Below are 24,575 nucleotides of genomic sequence, written 5' to 3'. Positions count from 1 at the left end.
TTGACATTGGGTTGATTGATTAGCTTAGCTTGCATAATAATGATTCTTAATTAGTGCTTAATTACTTTTTTTGTATTTATTTATTATGTTTATTTTAGGTCAAATATCACTTTTGGTCCTTTTAGTTTGACAGAATTCTCAAATTAGTCCTTTAAATTTCGAAAGTTTCAGTTAAGTCCTTTTAATTTGACAAAATTCTCAAATTAGTTCTTTAAATTTCAAAAGTTTCAAATAAGTCCTTGTAGTTTGACAGAATTTTCAAGTTAATCTTTTAAGTTTCAAAACTTCAAACTATGACCTATTTGAAACTTTTGAAACGGTGATGGTGAAATAGTTTATTAACTAAAAAGACCTATTTAAAACTTTTGAAACTTAAAGGACTAACTTGGGAATTCTGTCAAACTAAAATGACATAATTGAAACTTTCAAAACTTAAAGGACTAATTTGAAAATTTTATCAAACTAAAAGGATCAAAAGTGGTATTTGACCTTTATTTTATAATGAAATAAACTTAATATTTAGTGAGAGAAACTCACATTCTCATTGAGTTTTCTTTCTGTTTCGTTTTCGGAGGAAGAGTGGTTTTAAGTCATTCTTTTGACATATAATCATCCCTTCTATATCTTTTTCCATTTCGGCTTGCACACCTATCAAATTTTTCATTTTGTGATTTTTTATGATTTCGTCGTTAAGTACGGCGTTGTGTTGTTGGTCGTCTTGTGCAACGTTGTGTTCTTCTTCGTCTTGCGCGACATTTGATTTCGTGTTATGTTGTGGTGTTCCTTTGGTTTCTTCAATCAGTGATTTGAGTATCAACGTTGCAGATTCGGAAGCACAAATATTTCGGTTAATTAGAGTTTATCTTATTATTTCGACGATTTAGAATTTATCATATTATTTATATATATTTTGTTGTTGTATGCTATTAACTTGATGCTATGAATTTATTTACATATTCACTTATTATTGTATCTAATGTACTTTCAATTTAAATGAATTAATATTATTGTATCCAATGTACTTTTAATTTAAATAAATTAATATCGTTTTATCTGTGTAAAAAAATAACATAATCTTTAGCAACCGAGCTGGCGCTCATTGACATTTGCCAATTTTTTTTTTTATATCTTTAATGAAACGACACCGTTGCAAAGAACATGATTAATGATGATGATAGGATGGTGTCACGCTCTTCATCATCATCATGGTCTTCATGTGCCAATGAGACTGCTCTAGAAAGCAGTCAATATTTGCGGAACTTTTTTATTACGTCAAATTTGTCATTAATTGAATATATCCCAAGCCTGAGGACTTTTGATTTCGCAGGTCATAGGTTAACATGAATATTTTTTATTTTTTTTATTCTTGCTAACAAGTGTTCTTGGATTTAAGAATTGAAACAATTAATAATTTTCGTGTAGATAAAATTACTTTTTGATGTTTCAATGTTTGAATATATAAATTTTAAGATAAAATTTCTACTTTAAAGTTTTGGGTTTTGTCAACCAGTGCTCTCAGGACATTAGTTAAAAAATCTATACATATAAATTTTATCTTCAGAATATAAGATAATACTTTTGATTAAGTAATGATTATACAAATTTTTCATTAAAATTTAGGTCAAATGCCTCCCTGGGTCCTTTAGGTCCTTTAAGTTTCTAAGGTTTCAGATAGGTCCTTTAAATTTCGAGTTTGTTTCGTATAAGTCATTTAAGTTTCTAAGGTTTTAGATATGTCCTTTAAGTTTCAAATTTGTTTCAGATAGGTCCTTTCTATCAAATCAATTTTGGCTTAACGGAGGTTGATAGAAAGAGCCTATCTGAAACAAACTAGAAACTTAAATGACCTATCTGAAACCTTAGAAACTTAAAGGACATATCCCAAACAAACTCGAAACTTAAATGACCTATCTGAAACCTTAAAAACTTAAAGGATCTATCTGAAACAAACATGAAACTTAAAGGACTCAAGGAGATATTTGGCCTAAAATTTACTTGTTTAGGATGCTTAACCATTGCTCTTAGAACATTGGTTAGCATTCTCCTAAACTTTTTATCAAGTGCTCTGAATACACTTGTTAGCATTTATCTTTTTTAGAAGGAACTTAACATGAAGATTGTTAGTTAATTTTGAAATAATGGTACTCCTTCCGTCTTTCATTTATAAAAAAATATCTCTAAAAATAAGGTTAGGCTAACGAGTGCTCTTAGTGCACTTTGTTAAGGAAACTAAAAGTAGCATGTTTGTATTGGATTCAACAATATTTTAATTTGTAAAAAGTTTAATTTGTCATTTTTTACCATTTTCAAATACAATATTTCTATTTTTATCATCTTATCCAAAATTTCACGGACACGCTTTAACATTTCCCTTAAAAATAAGACCATCTAAAAATGTTTTCCAATTTACAATTGTAATTGTTTTTAATAATAATATAACATGTAATAATGAGAAAAAAATGAACATTAACCAATAAAAAAGAGCAATTATATCATATATGAAACAAAAAAAAGGATTAAATTAAAGAATAAATATCATTAAAAAAAATAAAAACCAACCTATAATATCGACTGACAAAATATTTTTTTTACAACAAATGTTAATGTTTATGCATATATGCTTTAGTTTGATTTTCAAAATGAAATTCGAAATTTGATCGGTGCCGTTTTTACAAAACGGGTTGAAAAGCATCCAATAATATTCATTTTTGTGTTATTATTTTTTATTTTTAGATCCATTTGTTCGCAAAGCATAGTATTTGTAGTATAATGTGAAGATATGTCAAAACTGATTCATTCCATTAGAGATAATTATATGCGATGATGTCTACCGAATATAAATGTGAGTATTTCTTTCGGGTAGAATTAAAATCTTATCACTACGTTTTAGGAGTATATTTTCTGACTCAATAATTTTTAAAAGTAAGTGAAACCTCAAATTGATTTTGAACATATGGGGCTTTTTTGTTCGACTATTAGGCTTTTTTTCATGTAAAATTTAATGAAAAATAATTAGTTATTTGGGAGCCTAAAATGAGGGCTTCAGTGACCTTACTCTTAGACCGATATTGTCTATCGTCTTCCTTATGTCCAATCTTGTTGGTGTACAATTTAAAATTTATAAATAAGAACATTAAAAACAAAATATATATTTTTAAAAAAAAAGATAAATTAACCCATTAAAATTGGTATAAACCAAAACAAAATATATTTTAAAAATAGTCAATTCAAACCAGCATTTAAGATGTTTTTCCCTAAAAACTTATAGTGTGGTTTGCGTAAAGAAAAACTTGTTTATCAAACATGAATATAACGAAAGGAAATGCTAATAAATGATTTGTGGATATTGATTAAAGAATCAAATATAGTAGTATTTGCATTGAAAGTTGTGTAATTAATGTATTAAAAACTTCAAAAAAGTGTTTTTAAACATATAATTTTCTCTTTTGTCTTCATTAACCGGCGTCGGTTAGCTCTTTAAAGAATGAATGAAGGAACCATTGGTATTAAAGCTAATGATAGGATTTTTAAAAATTGTATTTGAATTAGGAAAACCAATGAGTGATGTAGGGCAATAAGAGTGTTTGTTGGTGAGATCGGAGCCGTTGATTTGTTTGTTAGCGGGTCTAGTGCAAGGCATGATCATGTGGTAAGTGTTATGACTTATGATTAGGGTCCACAAGATATGAGTTTGTTATAAAAATGATGGAGATTAGAAGTGTTGAAGAATTACAGCAATTGCTGAATAAGGTTTGATCATTTGATGTCATTTGACTTTTCTATGATATGTTTGGCATCGATAAAAGGAATTAGATGACGTATCCCACGGTGCATGCTGACCAAAATCATGTCCTACCTATTCTATAATAATCACATCACATTGGTCATTGGACGTTGACGTTGAACAATCATAATTAAACACCCCATTTGATCCAAAATCTTAAGACATTAAATTTATAAGTCATGTCACTTATAAAGTGTTTAAAGTACTTTTCTACTCAATATATAATATTTTAGTCACACATAATATACCAAACTATTTTTTATGATGTAATTAATAATTTTAGGAGTTAAGATCCTCCCCATTTTTTCTATTTACTATATGGAAAAAGATACATGTACACCCATTCCATGTACACCCCAATGTACACCCTCCATGTGGCATGGCTATTTTTGTAATTTTACCCTTTTCTATCTCTTAGATCTCCCTTTCTTCTCCCTTCCTTCTCTCTCACTCACCCAATCTCATCTCCCTTCCTTCTCTCTCACTCTGCCTCTCACTCAAGGCCACCACCACTGGCCGCCGTTGCCGTCGTCGCCGCCACTGATCTCTTACTCCCCCTTATTTAAATTACCGCTATGTATCCCATCCTCTTTCTCTGCAGTTCTCTCTCTGTAATTGGCCATTTTCCCTTCTCCTCCACAGTCACTGCGTCAAAAATCAGCATTTTGGTTCGATTTTTTTAACAGATTTGTGTTTTGGTTCAGCAGAAACCCAGATCTGCATTTTGGTTTTAAGTGAGAGGTTGTCGGAGACTACGCCGGAGTGGTGGCCGGTGGTAGAGACTATTGCCGGAGAGTTGTAGACAAAAAAATAGTTAAATGAAAGAGATGATGACCGGAGAAAAATACGGTGGCCGGAGCGCCGCCAACGACGGTGGCCGCAAAGATGGAGGGAGGGATACAACATGATTGGATAAGAGCTTCAGATTTTTATTTTTTTTTTTTTAAGCTAGCAGTTTTTTGAATATTTTATATATTTTTTTTTTTACAAGTGGAGGGGTGTACAAAGAGGTATGCCACATATGGTGGTTTGTGTATCACCACTCTTAATATATATATGAATAGAACCTTATGCTAATTAAAAGTGGTAAAACCAACAATTGTACAAAGAGTGTAAATGGTATCTTGTCAAAATCTACCATTTGGTCTTTCACTTGTTGTCTACGATTTTGACCCAGTTTAGGTGTTTCCCAAAATGGTTTGCTTGTCTATCAATTGATTTGTTATCTTTGCTCCAACTTTAATTTGGAAGTCATCTATTGTAGTCCTCTTGATAAGTTTGACATCGAAATATATAATTATATTTAATTATATAATTTTCTTAAATTATTATTGGTGGCAACGTGTTAGTGTTGTGACCGATGTATATGTCTATTTCAATGCTTTACAATGTATTGTCGACAAAGGATCATTAAATTTTAGACAAAGATTTTGATTTTCCATCTAATTAATGGGCAGACATTGCACAGCGTGCAACACTGCTTATGATCCAAACTTTGAGCACATGCATAAGTTTCTTCTAAAATGCAAGGACAAAGTCGGTGCCTTATTATATGTATGGTCAAAATCATGTAATATAAATATATGGTACTTTATAACTACCTGAGTTAGGAGCATGGTCTCCAAAATTGGTCCAACACCAATCATGTTACCCAGTTAAATCTCCATGAACTCGCCTAATAACATGGTTATACTCATTTGTTTTACATTAATATTAATATATGAACCTAAAATATGTACTTTAACACTATGTATAATACTATAATATATAATTTAGTCTATGCTTTTTTATATTTTATAATTTAAAAATGTCAAAGAGAAACATCTGGACCTGGTCGCATCTTCCAAGTGTTTTACAAGTAAGAAAAAAATGATAGTCCTTTTTCCTTTCCCTTAGATAATCAGAAACCGACCATGAGGACATTATTATTTGGATTATTATTATGGTGTTGTTCTTGCTTCATGATTCCTAAGAAGAGTGGCTAGGGAAAAGGTCACAAGCAATATAATATATACAAAGATGAAAATTGGCGTTTAATTCACGGATTCAATGTCTTAACCAATTATGTTCAAACATCAAAGCCATTTTGTTGCTTACTTACAAAGGTTGTAATCAAATTGCAATTTCTTGTCTCTTGCATGTCTTCTTTTATTTGTCCAAAGCTTATAATCATTTGAGCTCTATCACTTGATTTTAAGTGTCCTCTTTTACCTACAAATATTTTCTTCCATCGTTTGCACAAAAATTATATAGCTTATGGTTATGGCTTAAATGCATGTAAATGTGTTTTGTTTATACTTTCTGCATGTAGTTAGTTGTGAATAAATTAACAAAGACTTTGGTGACATAATGAATTGAATGAACCTCTTAATAATTAATATCACTTAATTCAACGATAAGGATAGGGTTCTAGTGGGAACTTTGTAGTCCTTCAAACAAAGTGTGGTCCAAAACAATACATCCATTTCTCTTTCCTTATACTCCCTCCGTCACTATATCTAAACATCTATTTGATTTTATTTTTGTCTATAAATGTAAACTCCTTTTCAAATTACTAGATGCATTTATTTTTTTTCCTAAACATATCCCTGATTAATACTACTATCTTGTCTTGAAATATGAAAAGTTAAATTTAATACACATACAAACAAAGGACAATTTTGTAATATTAACACACAAAACAGGTACATTAATTATACTAACAACTTTTTTTAAGAAATGTGAAAAAGACAATGGATGGCTGGGACAGAGGGAGGGAGTATGCTCTTGCCGGGTAACTTGAATTTTTCTATGATTTTGGTCAATTTTAGACTAATGTTTTAAAGCGTGGACATGGCCATCATGGCGTCTTATTTTGGATTTCATCTAACAAGAAATTCAAAAGGATTAACTGTAAAGTGCAGGAGAGATCTTCACAAGCATGACGGTTGAATGCTGACTAGTGTTCATCTTTGAAATTAAATTTTCATATATAATGAAAGTTTTTGTGTTGGATTCCAAACAAGGCGCAAAAAAAAAGTCAACACGGATCGATGCTAGCCTATTTAGTATACGATGGTTTATCTCCTCTCAATCGAATTATTTGTACATGCATGTCACAAATCAAACATCTGACCACTTGTTTAAAGTGCCGAGCTCTTCCCACATGGATCGACCGCATTTTGGTATTAAAGACGACTGATGTTTAGATCATTGGTTTGAAGTTTAGACGGAAAGGTTGAGTAGGACCAATATTAGTCACTTATCATCAATATTAATTTCCCCTACATTGTCAATCTACTGGATTTTGTTGAACACACAAGAGACTAACATGAATGCAATGCAATATTTGTGATATAAAACAAGAGTCTCCAATGTTTTTATCAATTAATTTTATTGGTCATCCTTCTTTCCATAATTTCCAAACCTGAAAAAAAAATTGAATTTCTTGTAATACAAGAAACAGATTTTATGATACATGTGAATTAGCACAAAAAAATAATAATAATCATATACTTATATAGCCTATGAGATTATGGGTTTGGTTTTGACTCTAGTATCCTATGCTTCTCTTCCCTGATAAATAAGCCATCGGTAGCATATTCCGACGCCATGTAACCACTTCACGCACATCACGTTTTAAAATGAAACCCTATTGACCTTAATAAGGAGAACATGTGTACTATGAACTAAAATAGATTGTAAAAGAAACTTGTTTACTTACTATGTCCCAACTATTCTCCTTGTGTTTCCTTCCTTTTGATCTCCTCCGAAAATTCTAGCCATGCCGAAATCTGAAATTTTAGGATTTAATTCCTGATCTAGTAAAACATTACTGGCTTTTAAACCTCGGTGAATAATCCTTAGTCTAGCAATTCCACATATAATGTCGAAACGCTTCGACCATTCTAGTAATTCACTTTTCTGCTTATCAGTCATATTTCCACCACAAAAAGAGAAAACATCTTTGATTATATATGCTGTAAAGAGAAAGTTAGTATGAAAAACTGTTAAGAGATGCTTAAATAATTTTTAACTACACTTAACAATCTAATTAGACTTATTGGATCCATACCAAAGATAAAGGAGTCCAAACTACTATTAGGCATGTATTCATAAACCAGCATTTTCTCCTCTCCTTCAAGGCAACAACCAAGAAGCTTTACAAGATTTCGGTGTTGAAGTTTCGCAATCAATTTTACTTCGTTTTTAAATTCATTCAATCCTTGGCCTGAGCTTGTTGAAAGCTTTTTCACAGCAATTTCCACGCCATCTTCAGAATTCCCTGAAACTCAATTTTCAACTGATAGGAATGTTCATATATTTTATTTATTCTCCTTACTTCTTAATGTCATAATAATCTATATGCAATTTTCCTTGTATGCAGGTCCAAAACCACCTTCTCCAATTATGTTAATGATAGTGAAGTTGTTAGTTGCTTTCTCTATTGATGAAGGTGTCTGCGATGTTGGACACGAAACAGAATCATATGTTTATATTTAATTAATCTATTTTCTCAAATTATTTTCAATCTCATGTCCGGTGTTGGTGCTTCATAGTATATATCTTTCTGCAACAATTTATTTTAAATTTGAAAGGACTTAAACTTCATATTTTCATTAAGGGAAAAACTCCCTCATCAAAGAAGCTGAACCACATTAATGTGATTAATTCTATGAACATTAACACAAATATTTAGACTTTCTATTTTACTTTTGAGAAGGGAAACTACACCTTTTACATTGGTTTGTGATTTCTGTCTATAAGTATACCGGAAACCGCTGCCGTGGCAAGAGAAACTGTTTCTCCCACCAAAACTCCTTTCTTCTTGTGACCCTCATTGGCATTTCCTAAGTGAATTTCACCAAACAGAAAACCATAGTTAGATCAAAATCTCATACAGGGGACACAAATATTCAATGATTAATATAAGATATCATAAGCTAAGCTCAAACTGTCTAATATCAATTAAATCACCAAACCACAAGGCACATCCACTCCCTTCTCTTACATCTAAATTTGCATATGCCATACAAGAACAATTATCCAAACACTTCACTCTACATTCCTTCAAACCAATTGTCTCATCCAACCAACTATCTGTGGTGTCAGGTCCTTTCATACCACTCAATTTCACAAATCCATCCTTGCTTTTTTCCTCGCAACGCAATGCCTTATTTCGAACGCATCCATTAGACCAATCCATGGAATACCACGCTTGAGGCGACTTAGGTTTAAAACCTTCCATACATTGACACACAGGTGAATCTGAAACTGGCCCGTAGACTAAGATCAATTAGGCTCCCAACCATAATTGTTGTATACATACATTGAAATAAGAAGAAAAAGATGGAAGTTAGGCACATGAAAATCGTTTAGAATCGTCCATTACATAGAAGTGAAGAACAAATGATCAATGTTCATGGAACTTGTTAGTATGAAAAGAGAATATTCTAGCAAAATCGTACAAATGTTTTTTGTTATGAAGCTAAGCTAGCCCACCCAACCACCACGCAAATGTTAGAATCTATAGAAAGCATACACTACATGTCATGGACAAAATCAACATATCCACAATCTTAACGGTAAACCGCTTCATTATCAGTTTTGAACTGAATTCCCAAAATAAGTGAAACCAAATAGGGAGATGCACATATAGACTTGCAACTGCTACTTATTTCACAAACTTTCAAAATAATACTGCAAAGCCAAACATTGATATCTTGGTCTCTCTCTTACAACAAAGTGACATAGAAAGTTAAATTCATAGCATCAAAATTTTAAAAGACGGACAATGTACGTGTTTAGTAATTCGACAGGCTCATTAGGAGTGTCAAAACTAAGATAAAGAACACTAGCTAGTTAAATGACATCTTGAAGAATTCAGTTAATTGACAGCATAATATTCCAACAAAATTTCTTCATAAGTTTCTTTGTAAGAGTTCAGTAATTGTTTGATATATATATTTTTTTTGAAATAGCGAAATTTTATTCACGTCGAGATTGTGCAAGACGCACAAAAACTCGCGGCCAAAACTGAGATACAAGAAAGTGCGCAAAAACAGCACAGCAAAAAACATAAAAGCACCTAGCCACACCATGCAGGGAGGGAAAAAACAGAACCAAAAAACCCCCAGCAGCTGAAAAACCAGTCAGGCATACCAGACCAGCAACAGCACAGCAGCACAGGTGCAAAGAAGCAGGACAGCAGCGAGGCTGTCATATACTCCTAGCCGAAAAATCAGAACAGCAGCATACCAAAGCCGCAGCACCCACGTAACAGACCCCAAAAACCACCATTACCGCACCAGACACTCTTGTGGATTCCAAGTCCATTTGTAGTACAAACAAACCGGCAATTCAAGCGGCTCAAAACCCACCTCCATGCTAACACCTTAATGTCCTCCACCATCTCATCAATGCGAAAAGGAGAATTGTTGAAAATGAAGTCATTTCTAACTCTCCAAATAGTCCAAACCGCGGCGTGCCAAATAATCCGATAACCCTTCCAAATCTTCTTATTCCTTGACAACTCATCCAACCACTTCCAAAGATGAAACAAATCCGGTGGCGGATGAAAATTGAAACCGAGCCACGACAGAAGCTTGGTTCAAACTGCTGTTGCCATAATACAGTTGAGGAAAAGATGATCCGTCACTTTCGGAACCCCATCACACAACACACAGGAAAGAGTGGAGTCCGGTGGAAGGACATGCCTCCTCGATAGGTTGGCTCTAGTCGGTATCCTTTCGCGAAGAAACTTCCAAGAAAAGGCAATCACCTTTGGCGGTGCCGGACTCTTCCAAATATGTGAAAACGCTGACAGCTGCACCTCCGTTCGCGGGACGATCACCACCAATTCATCCAATTTCCTATACATGGAACTCACCGAAAAGGAACCCTTCTTTGTAATATGTTTCCTACAGTTGGATCATTCATTTGCATTCTGCAAAACAATCAGTTAATCATCTTTCTTTAAGGCATTTCAAATAACTTGATATTTTCATCAAGTCAAACGTATACTTTCAAATGGAAAGATAACAGACTTTCAATATAATAAAATTTATAAAGAAACAATATTCATAATTATAAAACCACTTTTTATTATCCAAGGTAAAATGATCCTAATAAACAGAATCATAAATCTCTTAGTTGAGAACAAGAAAACCAACTAATGATTCACTGGATTTGACAAACCACTTTTTCTTGTAAATTATTCTATTTGATGGTGCTTCTTCAAGACCGAGTTCCTCAACCATGTGTGTACTTAAATCATAGCAGACTATTTTTTCATCTTTTTTTTCGAAAAATATATCACCATTCCTCCTTGCTCCAATAAGTCTCTCAATGTAGAAGGGAAAAGGTCCAATAGTGAAGAGCTTAGTCCATGATTCACTCAACACCAAGTTCACCTAAAATCGATATGTCAAAGGTAGTCGTTTTTGGATACCAAGAGATCAAAGCGATGGACCCATTTAACACCACCGATTTTGCCGCCATACCTCTTGTGGGTATTGTTATGGGCTTGCTTGTTGTAAAATACACATAGCTGCTGAGGTCAAACGATACCAACAAAAGTTGATCATCATTACTCAACCAATGACAAATTCCATCATTCGTGTATAATATATGTTTGTTTATATCCGAAGGCATATTGACATCAAGTTTTTCCCAAGTGTTACATCTTAAACTATAAATCTCCCATACAGTATTGTAAAATATTTTTTCCGATTGCGCTTCTTCTGGTAGATTGAGATAAAAAAGATCTCTTTCACTTAATGGAAAATAATCTATACACCTAATAATCTTATAGTCATCTCTAACATGGTCATAACCAAATCCATGAAAAGAAATCAAAGTGCTCCAATAAGGTGACACAGACTCCATAGGACTGGGAGGAATGACAACGATTTCATCTGTTGTTGGATTCCACAATACAAGTGTACTGTCATCTGCATTGGAAAGACAAAGGGTTCCGTTATTAGTGCTAGAACCCCTAATATAAAAGATAGCGTCCTCTTGTTGAAGTGGAGTTGGCAAGTCCAATTTAAGTCTATTCTCAAAGCTCTGACTAGACAGTAAATGCAAAAAGGACACGGTCCAGCCACTGTTATAGACAACCTGGTGTAGGATAAGTGATGTATCATCGTAGTAGGAGTGAGAAATAGATATGAAATTATCCCTGAACATGGTGATGAAACACTGGTTTTCAAATAAGAGAGACCATGTTTTGTGTACACATCCAAAACGTTCAAAGATTTTAAAGGAACTTTCGACAAAACTAATAATGCAAGATCTTGAGGTATGTGGTTTCTAACCTTTTTTACAGGTATGCACGCGGTAGTTTTTTGCATGTATATGTTGGCCTCATGACTGATTTGGGTACCTTTGGGGGGTCTATTTTTGGAGTTATGATGTCCCGTATATTTGCGGCGCTTTTGTTGTATTTTTTCCCTTCCTTTCCGCGAGTGTTTATTGCTCCTTGCATTGCCTTGACGTGAATAAAATTTGCTATTCAAAAAGAAAAAAAAAACGGCCATAGAGAGAGTGGAAGGAGTTATTAAGGAAGAGGGAGGATTTGCAAGGTTACTCGTGTGTTTATGGGCTTATAAACAAACAATGTTCTTGAATACTTAATTCACAATTAAGGGTTTGACAAAGATTACTTAATTCATAAGTTTTCCATTTTTAATCTTAGTTTGTTTCTCAATAATATATATATATACCATTTTGAACCCTTAATTGAGAGAGAAATAGCTGTTCCACGAGGAATACTAATCTGTTTCCTAATTTTAATGAAGTTAGGTAAGTCTCACATATTTTCTCGACTAAAACAATATTCACTATAAAAATAATCCTTTCAAATTTGGAAGAAAACAAATAATTAGATCACAAATTCTTTAGAAAAAATATAATAATAATTATATGAAAAATAATCAAAAGGTCTTTACAAAAATTAAATAAATAAATAAATAAAACTTGGTCAACGATTCCGTAAAAAAAAAAAAAAAAAACTCGGTCAACGATAGTTTCTTAATCTATTCTTTATCGATTCTTCTATTCTATTATCTAATTATGAAACTTAATGTCTACCAAAATACAATCTTACCCCTTCTTAATTTTTTGACAAGTCATCAAAATTATATCTTTTTGTGTCTTTTGTTTCAATCTCCCATTGTTTTTTCTCTTTTAAAAACAAAGTCATTCGATGAAACACACTAACTTAATCTTTTTTTTAAATAACAAACAAACTTAATCTTTTATTTTTTAATTATCTATTCTCTAATTATGAAACTTAATGTGTACCAAAAATACAATCTTACCCCTACTTAATTTTTTAGTCGTCATCAAAATTATACACTTTTGTGTCTTTTGCTTCAACCTCCCCCTATATTTTCTCTCTTAAAAAACAAATTAAAACAAACTCACTTGATAAAACACTCTAACTTAATCATTTTTAAAAAACAAACAAATTTAATCTTAATCCTATTCAAAATAAATTTTTCTATAACTCAACTTTTAAATATCTAAAGAGTTAAAAACAATTTCCAATATATTATCTTTATCTAATTATTAAAGTTAATCCTTCTCTAATTATTAAAGTTAGTCTTTCTCTAATTATTAAAGTTGATGAAATTTTATAAAAAAAAAACCAATTTTTTTATAATTGTATCCAAACAAATTAAATTATTTAAAACATGTGATTTTAATTACAATAACCAAACAAAATAAATCGTTATTTGTTTTATAAATTATTTTAATTAATTTAAATCAAAATCACTTTTATTTTAATTTGTAACGAAACGGGTCCTGAATTGTTTTTTTTTTTTTAAGAGGTGGTTTTTACCATGATAAAAAAATCTATAAATTATTGAGTGTTGTTTTTTTAGTTTGTAAAATATTTCTGAAGGTGAGAAAAAAAAAACACAAGAAGGGGGATGGTTGAATTGTGCTGACTTTTTCTTCTTTTTCTCCTAACTGAAAACACAGATCAAAAACAGATGTAGTTCTACTTCTGAAGAGATGTTCAGAACTAATTGTAGCGGATAAAACAGAGAGAGAGAAGAAATACACAAGCAATTTATACAGGTTCCTTCCACAAACCGGAAGTCAGTCTTGTCCCCCTTGCACTTCCAAAGAGAGTTCACTATGTAATATCTGATTACAATTGCTCACTACTAAACTTAGTAAGAGACTTCAAATGTTCAAGCACAACTGCAAGAGACTTCCTATGCTCCTGAACACAATCAAGAGACCTATTGCTCAAGCACAACTGCAAGAGACTTCTTAATTCAAACAGAATTACAACAAAAATGTTTGAGGTTGAACACTTGATATACAATCGGTGCTGTTCACAATACAAATCAGATACAGACTCTAAAGACTCTAGAATTTCTAAGATATAAGCTTTGATAAGAAATTCTAAGTGAACTTTGAATGCAGAACAATTTCAGCAGAGTTTTGGCTTAGTTAATTCTTCGTATTGTTCTGTTGAAACTCTGAGTCTTCACTCCTTTATATAGAGGTGTGAAAGAGACGTTGAATTGCCAGCACATTCAAAATAGAGTCGTTTGAAGCTTTTGATCAATCACCAATGATCTTTTGCCTGATATGGTTATTGTCCTAAGAAGGATCAATTTCAAATGTATACCCATTGAGAAGGAACATTGTTGCAGGCAGAGCTGTTTTTCTTGTCTTGTAGCAGAAACAAAAATAGAGTAGTGAAGATAGTGGTTGTACACTTCATACAAACGTACTATGTCAACGCTCTTTGAAGAATAAGAATCCAATGCCTTTCAATCCTTTCAAAATAGTCGTTGCTATACTTTTCCAGGCTTCTGCAATCTTTAGACGAGTTTGAATCCTTTAAACAGCTTTTGAGGCTTTAAGTTGCATCTCCTGATGAATTACAGCTTCTAGTGATTCTCAGCTTCTGATAAACTTGCTTCTGATGAACTTGCTTATGATGATCTCGCTTCTGATGACGTCATCACTTCAGGAGCACTTTGTCTTCAGGAGCGCTTTATCTTCAGGAGCAGTTTTCTTCAGACGCTTTAAACTTCCCTTTTTGTTGATGTATTTGCTCTTTATTTGTTCTTCCAAGACCTTTTTAAGATGTCAAATTTTTTGTCTATAGTCCTGTACACTTGAACAAATATTAGCATATCCAATTGACAATTTTTAATACTTTGTTATCATCAAAACTCTTAAGGGTTATTGTTAAACACATTTTGTTCCAACAATTTCACTTGTATTTAATTTACATTTACTAAACTTTATGTCTTACATGTGATTTTATCTCATCATGTGTTTCTAATAAAAAAATTAATAAATACATTTCACTTATGAATAATATAAAAAATATAGGAGAAACATTTTTTACTGATCTTAATAAAACACGGGAAAAAAAGAGTAAATAAAAAAGAAAAAGCACATGACTCTTTTTCACAAAAAAAAAAACATAGGACTATTTCTCACTAATACATATTTTTACATCTAAATTTATTCAATTATATCCAATTGAATGATCACAAATAATATAACTTTGGGAGAGTTACAAAATCTTTCTCATTTATAAATTATACACAGGATTAGTATTTATTATGAGAAGTACAACTACTTTACATAAAACTACACATCTTCAATATTACTTCTTTTGTATAAATACATATTATTATGTATTTTTTTTTTATTTTATGAAAGGAATAAATGAGACTGAAATCTAAGGGTGATTATTGTGCCATGTCATTCTTGAAAAATCATTCTTGATATCTAGCATTTTCCTTAATCATTATATCCTTACAAAGAATGATTATAAAAAATAAAAAAAAAACACAAGACAAACGTTACTCTCTAATTAGACGCTAACTAATATTGTTGTACAAATCATACACGGGACAACAAACAGTCACATATTAATTAGTTAAATACTTAAATTGATTTTTTTTTTTATGTATTGTATATAGGCATGACAAAAAAACTCATACCCGTCTGAACTGAACTCAATTTAAAGGGATTTTTCCCGCTTTGACTCGGTTTGAGTTTTCCTCGATTTTAAAACACAGGTATGAGATGACTAACGGGGATATAAGTATACCCTCCCCGAATCCATACCCAAACACGTCCCGAATGTTGAAAATCATTTTATTGCCCCCTTTTAAATCAAAAGAAACACAAATCATAAATCATTTCAGCCACACAATCAGAGTCTCCATCTGAAAGATGACACTCACTTATCAGAGTTCTCCCTATTCCGCATCACCATAGCCATGATCTATCATCGTCATTTCTTTGCAGGATAATGCATTGCAATATTGCGTATGAGGCAGAACAATACTTCTATTTTATTAAAAAAAATAAAAAATCAATTGCAAGGATGAGATGGGGATATCCAAACGAAAATAGGAATGAAATTCGATTTCTTATATGTGTTGCATCAAATTGGAATTTGGAACAAACAAAATCTAGTGTGCAGAAACAATGGAAATTCATCCATTGACTTGCTAACTAGCATTAAGGGAAAATTAAGTGAAATAATCAACTAACATAATATTATATCAATTGCAATTATTGTCTTGTTTTCTCTTGGAACTTCGTTTGAGACAATTTTCTAAGACAATCTCCTATATCTCTTTACCTATCTCTCACTAGTTACCAACAACGCCGATTAAAATAGAATAAAACAATAATTGCTCGTAAAAGGAAAAATGATTTAATTAAAAGAAGGATGCCATAATTTTGGAAATTATTTACACACAAAGTAATAGATACTAAATAGAGAAAATTAACAAAACACACAAATAATGTATGTAAAATATCGTCCCGTAAGTGTACCTCAGTTGGTAGCTATCAGGGATAATTTGTGCAGGGGCCAGGATTCTAACCCTGGATTCCTCACTTCTCTACACATAATGTGTGTGAATCTAGCCACTAGACTACTTGACAAAAAAAAAAGTATGTAAAATATCAGGGTGTTACACAAGGGGAGCTGTGACACTAGCTCACTTGTATAGGGAGCTTAACAATGCTGCACGTTGGAACTGCGGTAAGATGTCAGGTATAAATTATAAATTATGTTTTGTTTTTTTAAATGTAAGTGTTTATGGTTTGTATATTTATATGTGGTTGTCATTGTTGATGGCTTGGGTGTATCAGCACTTCCTAGGTATGGGAAGCAAGGATGTCTGGGCAGGATATCGGGAGAATCGGGATCTACGCGCGATGCATTTTATACCACGGTATGGTGGTGGCAGTGGTACAGGTGTAATTATAAGGGGTTGATTGTATTTTATTTAATGTTAATGTTTGAATATTTTGGATAATTATGTTATGTAACATTTGGATAATTATGTTTGATTAATGTTCAATGTTTGGATAATTATGTTGTGTTGTTGTTTGATTAATGTTATAAATTGATTTTTCTGTTTGAAAAACTGGTCGAAATCATAAACAGTTGCGTGTCGTTGCTCTAAAACTGAGGCTCAGCCAAAACAGATGGCTTCTGCCTTTGTGCTGATGCAGTTTGGATTCCATAATCCGGACAGTTTTAACACTTTTCGGATTCTATAGTCCGGAAAAATCATTTCCCACCCCATTTGTTGACTTTCAACGGGATGATTTACACATTTCGGATTACATAATCCGGAAAGTGTTAAAACTGTCCGGATTATGGAATCTGAATCCATCCATTAATCATTGGCATCAACATCCATCAGGATGGTTTAAGTGCCAAAATCAACGAATTTGTCCGGAACTTTTTTTCTGAAGGGCGTCTGGATTATATAATCTGGACTATGGGTATTTTTGAAAGAAAAAAAATTGGGCGCGCGAGAATTCCACAGGGTGGGAAAAGTAATACACAAATTATAATGATATTGAACTTTAGAAACTTTTGATGTTGTTTTCTTTTTTATTCTTTTTGTCCATCAAAAGATATTTCACATGATGTGTCTTGTCTATTTTGAACAGCACAGAAGACAGGGGCGAATTTACCATCCATCTAGTATGGGCACGCGTTCGGGTTCAACCCATACTTTCTTTGTATTGCTATAAGAAATTTGATTTGTAGTGACGACCAAAATCCGTGACTATAGAGAAAATTTCCGTAGTTAAATCCATCAGTCATTGCCAAATGGTTTGTCAAAGCATGTTTTCCACCTTTACCTTGATAAAACGTAGGTAATTATAAGGAGACCATGTTAAAAACATTATGGACCTCTACCTACAGTTGTGGCAGTCACTATAACTTATCATTGTTTTATTTTATTTTTTATATATTTCTATTCTACTATAAATTCTTAAAATGAATAATTCATAAAATTACCACCAAAATTAGTTTAATCAATATAATAAAATATTATAATCAATATCGTTGGAATTTGAAATTGATTACTATAATCAATATTTAGAATAAATTCTTGAAGAATAATTCTCTGTAACTATGGACTATTATACTATTCACCCAAACCAATAATCAATATTCAAAAAAATTAAAATTTATATATAGTCCATTGCTCATTTAATTTATGGTAACAAAATTTGAATCACTATTCATAATAGCTTACTAGACAAAATGACATAATATCAAGTTACAACTTATATAATCAATTCATACCTAAAATTTTTTACAATCACTTCTACAACAGGGCATAATAAATCAAATTGGCTAAAATATGGTTTTGGTCCCTACAAATATGCCTCGTTTTGATTTTAGTCCTTGTAATTTTTTTTTTGTTGTTTTTGAACCCTGTAAAATATTTTGCAGGGACTATTTTTCTAATAAATGGGTTCAGTCATCATGTGTCACGTGTGCAAATCATCACAAAAGTGGGGCCAGAGACCAAAACCAAAATGAGGCATATTTGCAGGGACCAAAAACAACAAAAAAAAATTACAGGGACTAAAACCAAAACGAGGCATATTTGCAGGGACCAAAATCATATTTTAGCCAATCAGATTTTAACTTCTAATTTGTGGATCTTCAACAATAGCGGGTGAACCAAAGCTATTACCAACATCAACAAAAGTTGGAAGTCCACCAGTTATCAAGCTTTGTCAATAAGCTAGTAAAAGAATCTTATAAATCCATGAGAAAGAATTGTTACCAACAAGATCAATGATGTGTGGTTCAATGACTTGATGATATGTTACACCGAGTAAGAGATATTCAAGTCACTTCATGATGTTGATATTGTTCTCACCGCAAAGAGGTCTCAAAAAGAGCATTTACCTCCTAATTTTAATTAGCACACTATTGGCAGGTTATGTCACATGTAAACTTGCAGTCAAAATTTTTCCTTCGATAAAATTCCTGGCTCGACCACTAACAGGATACCTAAAGAGTAACTATCAAATTATAATCGACAAACTTTTTGCACTCCACAAGTCTCTTTAGAAGTACACATTTGAAAAGAGTATATTCTTTGAGTCGTCGGGAAATATATTTTTGAAGGAAAAAAAAGTTTTTACACATGCAGAAATATACTTAGAAAATTCTCTTTAGGCACCCATGGTTTACTCTTAGGAACCCTAAATTGACTGTTTTACCAACAATATCAGATAACTATCGTTCACTCACCGGTGACAATTAACAGTCGTTACGTACTGGTCATATACTAGAATAGAAACAACAATGCCCACATATTGAAAAACACATAAACACAAATCAAAATCCCTCTAAACTCCAACAAATCAACATCCATCAAATTAGTGTTTAGGGTTTAGAGATAACAAATAAGTGTTCATAATCTTTTAGCATGCACATTCTTAGCTTTATATGTTAGTTTTTAAAAAAAAAAAAAGTTGTTCATATATTAGTGTTTAGGGTTTAGAATATTGATGATTAGTAGTTTATGATCAAATACTCGCATGTTCAATATAGATAGATCTACTACGTACATCAGCACTGATATTTCCATATTCGGATGGCAAATCGAGCTTGAAGGCATTAACGTCGATCTTCTCAAGAACTTGAAAAGGTTCATCTCCTCTTGGGTTCAGTTTGGATTTTCTTTGATTTGGAAAATGTTCAATCCTCATATTAGCTTGCTTTGCATACTATTCATTCTTCTTCTGATTGTTGGCTCGAACCTTTGCATGCAACTCCCTAATAGCATCGGTCCTTTTTTTTTTTACCATCCAAATTAGGAAAGTCATTAGTAGGCAAAGTTAAGATATCCAAAGGATTAAAACCATATTCAATTTCAAATGGAGAATGAGAAGTAGTAGAGTGAAATGTTCTATTATAAGCAAATTCAAGATTTGGTAAGCATTCCTCGAAATTTTCAAATTGTCTTGAATGATAGCAAAGAACAACATAGTAAGAGATCACTTAGGGATGAGCAACCGTAGAAAACAAGAGGTCTCAACTTTTCACCATTTTTCAATACAATATTTCTATTTTTATTATCTTATCAATACCTTAAGTGAACTTTTTAAAATTTTCCTTTGAAATAAGAAAAATATTTCATAGTCATTTGCTAAATCAACATATACATAGGATACATTAAACAAATTAGACGGTGTTCAATGAATAGGTTTTTGAAAGGACAAAAATATATGACATTTGTTACTTAAGAAATCAAAATAGAATAAAAAAGACAAATGTTATATCATATACTAGAAGCATAAAGATAAATTAAGAGACTAAAAATATAACTTAACAAATATTATATCATAAAAACACACTGCATGTTTCATTATATTTTAATACATCACCATAGCACAATTTTTTCAATTCCAGCACAGTGTCTTGGAGGGACAAGATGATTTGGTACAAGACTGAAGTCACAAGTTCAACTCCTCAGAATTAAAAAAAACACACAACAATAATTTATTTAAATACAGCATTAGAAATTGCTTAAGGGGCCAACTAAACATCAACGTTGCCAAGGAAATTAGGGACCCACATAATGGCCTTATTGCCAAGGAAATGGCAAACTGGGTATTTGATATCAGCAGAATCCAATTTAAGAGCATCATGAAGCATCTGTTGATTCATACCAGAAGTATCAGCATGGCAAACAGCTATTGCTTGAGTTTTGGTTCCATCACCGGCCACCAACGGAACCATGAAAGCTGTGGTTGCACGAATTCTATGACAATAATATACAACCTTTTGGAAATTCAACCTGTGACACATCACCCCTTTATCTCCAAGATTTTGTACAGACTCTACAGTGTATTGTTCTTGATTATCTATTAAGGAACTTGAAAGTGCTTGAATGTTGTTTCCAAGCTTTGAAATGGCAAACTCAATTAATGATCCCAAAGATTTAGCACAATGCTTCTGTTCTCCTATGGTGGCTCTCTTCTTTACACATAACTCATCAACATTATATGCTTCTTTTTCAGTGTTTTTAATATCATCATTGGCACCAAGATACTTGATAAGACCAGCAGGTTGTGCAAAGGGACTTTTGTCGAACTGCAAGTTCATTGTATTTCCTGGGTAAAGCTCATTTTGAAAGAATAAATCTTCCGGGTATTGTTGCTTTTCAAACTCCATGGGGAGATCCTCAATTTCATCACCTATGTAACATAATGAATGAGAAAAATAATTACTACTTGGACTTCCAAAAGGGCCCCGACGCTCTCCAAAAGGGCCTAAGTGCCCTAGGGCGCGTCCTCCCATGAGCGCCGCGTCTAAATGCTTCTAGAAACATCTAGAAACCCTTGAAACCGACTTAGGGTCCAAGTTACTTGGGACCTAAGTCATGGAAACATAAGCCTATCTAAGGCTATAAGTACCACTCTTGGAAGGCTTCTCAAGGCATCTCATAAAGAGTCTAAACCCTAATATTGATTATTGTATTTTTGCAAGTATACTACTTATCAGTTTCTTAATCACTTCGTAAGAATTCAAGGCTTAATTCATAGTTTGTATATATAATATCCTTTTCATCTCCAAATATAATCCTTTTCTCATTTTTTTTACTAGGTGTCCTTCTTAAATTGGACTAATTTTTAGCTAGGATATGCACATGTGTTTTTAAGTTGTCTATTTAATGTATCCAGTTTTTAAAATACATATCATTTTATGTGTACATATGTCTGACTCTAACTTTTCATCTCCAACTATTTTATTTTTACATAGGCAAACGGGAAAAATTACACTCGTCGTCGGTTAATTTAATCTTAGATAACGATTCCGTTCTTTATCTTTTTTTACGTCACTTTTATCCTTTTGATCCGTTTACATATAGATTATCAAGCATCAAATCTAAAATTTATATGAACATGGATCAAGGACCATATATTTGAATTTTGAAAATCCATATCAAATTGATTCAAATGATGTTAAAAAGAATAAACGATGAAAATCCTTACCTAAAATTAAGTTAAAGGACCATTAGAGTTAGAGCTGTCAAAACGGGCGGCCCGGCCCTAACGGGCTTCAGGCTTTATCGGGCCGGGCCAAAAAGCCCGGTTGGAAAACGGGCTTGAAATATACTACCTGAGCCCGGCCCTACACGAGCCGCGGGCTTAACGGGCCGGCCCGTATTAAAAATTATATATTTTTTTTTTAAAAAAGTACTATAAAATACTCCTATAATTTTTTTTTATAAATAAGATTTTTAATATGTTTAAATAATGCCTAGAACAAAAATAAATTGTAAACATTTTTGTACAAACGTCGTAAACTAAAACGGCGAGGAAAACAATTTTAAATAAATTAGATACGTTATGGTTATAGATATTTATATTTTCGATCTTTAAAATTATAAATAACAAAACGAGTAAATATAATTTTATATTACATGTATATTTGTGTTAATTCATTGAATTTTCACTTTTATTTATTACTTTGATAATCAACTAAGTAAAGAATTATTTGTAAAATATATATAATTTATAGGATTTTTTTTGTTATGCGGGCTAGCGGGCTACCCTCGACCCGTTCAGGCTAGCCCTAACGGGTAGCAGACTTTTTAGGGCCGGGCTAAAAAGCCCTATTAAAATTTGGGCTTAATATTTAAGGCCCAAGCCCTATAATTAATCGGGCTAAACGGGCCGGTCCGGCCCGTTTTGACAGCTCTAGCTAGAGTAGTGTTGCCTTGTTAGTAAAAATTTTTTTTAAGGAAATAAAATTAGTTTTTTTTTTTTTTGAAAGGAAGGAAGTAAAATTAGTTGTTATGTTAGTTTGCATAACCGAACACGAGACCTCTTAAAAATTTATTCATATACAATCAAATGATTTTTTCCAAAGAGAGAGAGCTCATATTTCGGAAAGAAAAATGGTTCATTAACAACAACTTTTTCATACACCAACGACATCTGGTATGCAGAAAATATGGTTAATTTAGTTGAGTAAATAGTTAAATCAATTCAGTTTGAAAATTAGGATTAATTAATCATGTATAGCTGAACTAAAGGATATTGATTAATAAACTAAATTTAGAATTAGTTCATGTTTTTATCTTTAAATTTTGTCTGTAATTCAACTTGTGTAATAATATAGTTATAACACTACCAACCTTCATGTTCAGGTTTTAAAAGATCTTGCATAGCAATGGGAATCGGAGTGTTTGGCCAAACAGCTTCCCAATATTTTTGTGGCAGCGATCCATGGCCATGGACTTCTCCTGCAAAAGCTAGCTGAGTACCTCAACATATAAAAAATAAAACTTAAATTAGTAGAAAGTTCACTATAACTATCATAAATCATCAAATATATATAAACAAATGTAAACAATAGTGTTTCTTTGGTAACTATTTTTTACGGAGTTTCTTTAGTTAACTATAATTGATTAAGATTTTTACCAAACTGGGAGGTAAAATTATATGAGCCACTAATTCAAAAGCTTACACATAAGAGAGCACAAATGGAAATGACTATGTGATGAAGCTTCATTGAGGTAGTCATGAAGAAAAAGGGAAAATAGAGGGTTGAGTGATTGTTAAAGGGGTAGGAGTGGCTTATTTATAGCGTATTGGCGTGGTTTAAAAATTGAGTACATTACTCCCTCATCCTTTCAAACTAAGTATATTACAATCCGCTCCTCATGTTTTAAAACATGCACTACCCTCCTTTTTGATCTTGAGGAGGAATACATTCTCAAGTCAATATACATCATCAGATCAAATCAAGTCGATCTAAACTTACATTTTTTCATTTTTTTTTTTTTTTTACTTTGTTAAATAATTTTTTATTTTACCAAAATAATTTTTTTTTTTTTTTGTCCAATTTATCTATCTATTTTCTTACCCATCAAAGAAGTAATAATCCTTGCAATTGTTTTCCAAACTACAAAGTAGTTCACCATATAATCCATACAACATTTCGAAGCTCCAACACAAGCACAACAACAATAGCATAGTGCACTATCTTTTCAATATAACTTGTTAAAAAAATAAGATAATATATTAATCAAAAGCGACGATGGTTGCTAGATGAACTCTCCATAATGGAATGAGGAAGATGAAAGAAATGATGGAAAAAAATATGGGACAAAGGGCATTTTGGTAAAATAAAAAATTCTTTAACCAGGTTAAAAGAAAGTTAAGGGAAAATATAAATTCGGATCAAAACATTGTAGGTTTGATTTATGCCCATACCAGCCTCCTAATTGGCCACTCTGCCAACGACCCCTCTCATTTTCCAACACCGCTTATACCCAGATTTGGATCCTCTCCAACCATTTCGCTCATGTTGTTTGTTCTGTCATAATCTAAGTCATTCATTTACCTGTTTTTTTCTTTCTTTGGTGTTGTTTTTTGTTCATTTATGAGCCAATCAACCATTGGATCAGAAAAAAAGAGGGGGCTGCACAAAAAAGGCAGGAGAGGATCCAAAAGTAAAACCAACAATAAA

General features: G+C 32.2%; 2 protein-coding genes across 2 annotated transcripts; both read right to left on the bottom strand.

Annotated features, from left to right (window-relative positions):
- Positions 1 to 11,155: 11,155 nt before the first annotated feature.
- Positions 11,156 to 11,953, bottom strand: LOC112419440 (F-box/kelch-repeat protein At3g23880-like). The gene has a single exon (XM_024777125.1). It carries the CDS (start codon positions 11,951 to 11,953, stop codon positions 11,156 to 11,158), a length of 798 nt encoding a protein of 265 aa, XP_024632893.1.
- An 8,463-nt stretch (positions 11,954 to 20,416) lies between these two features.
- LOC11405526 (unknown seed protein USP) lies at positions 20,417 to 23,722 on the bottom strand. The gene is made up of 3 exons (XM_003596492.4): positions 23,571 to 23,722; positions 23,239 to 23,359; positions 20,417 to 21,292 (listed from the first exon to the last, which is right to left on the bottom strand). Exons 1-3 carry the CDS (start codon positions 23,625 to 23,627, stop codon positions 20,634 to 20,636), a joined length of 837 nt encoding a protein of 278 aa, XP_003596540.1. The 5' UTR covers positions 23,628 to 23,722; the 3' UTR covers positions 20,417 to 20,633.
- Positions 23,723 to 24,575: the final 853 nt, after the last annotated feature.

Source organism: Medicago truncatula, chromosome 2 (genome assembly GCF_003473485.1).
Source record: "Medicago truncatula cultivar Jemalong A17 chromosome 2, MtrunA17r5.0-ANR, whole genome shotgun sequence".
Lineage (NCBI taxonomy): Eukaryota > Viridiplantae > Streptophyta > Magnoliopsida > Fabales > Fabaceae > Medicago > Medicago truncatula.
Note: the sequence above shows the minus strand (reverse complement) of the source record. Positions and strands in the feature narration are given on the sequence as shown.

Bases quoted from the DNA above. Each gene is read 5' to 3' on its own strand.
- LOC112419440 (XM_024777125.1), bottom strand. From the start codon at position 11,953: ATGTTCAGGGATAATTTCATATCTATTTCTCACTCCTACTACGATGAT.
- LOC11405526 (XM_003596492.4), bottom strand. From the start codon at position 23,627: ATGACTACCTCAATGAAGCTTCATCACATAGTCATTTCCATTTGTGCT. The intron at 23,360-23,570 runs GTAAGCTTTTGA...TGAGGTACTCAG, and splicing joins CCATTTGTGCTCTCTTATGT to CTAGCTTTTGCAGGAGAAGT. The intron at 21,293-23,238 runs GTTGGTAGTGTT...TATGTTACATAG, and splicing joins TTTAAAACCTGAACATGAAG to GTGATGAAATTGAGGATCTC.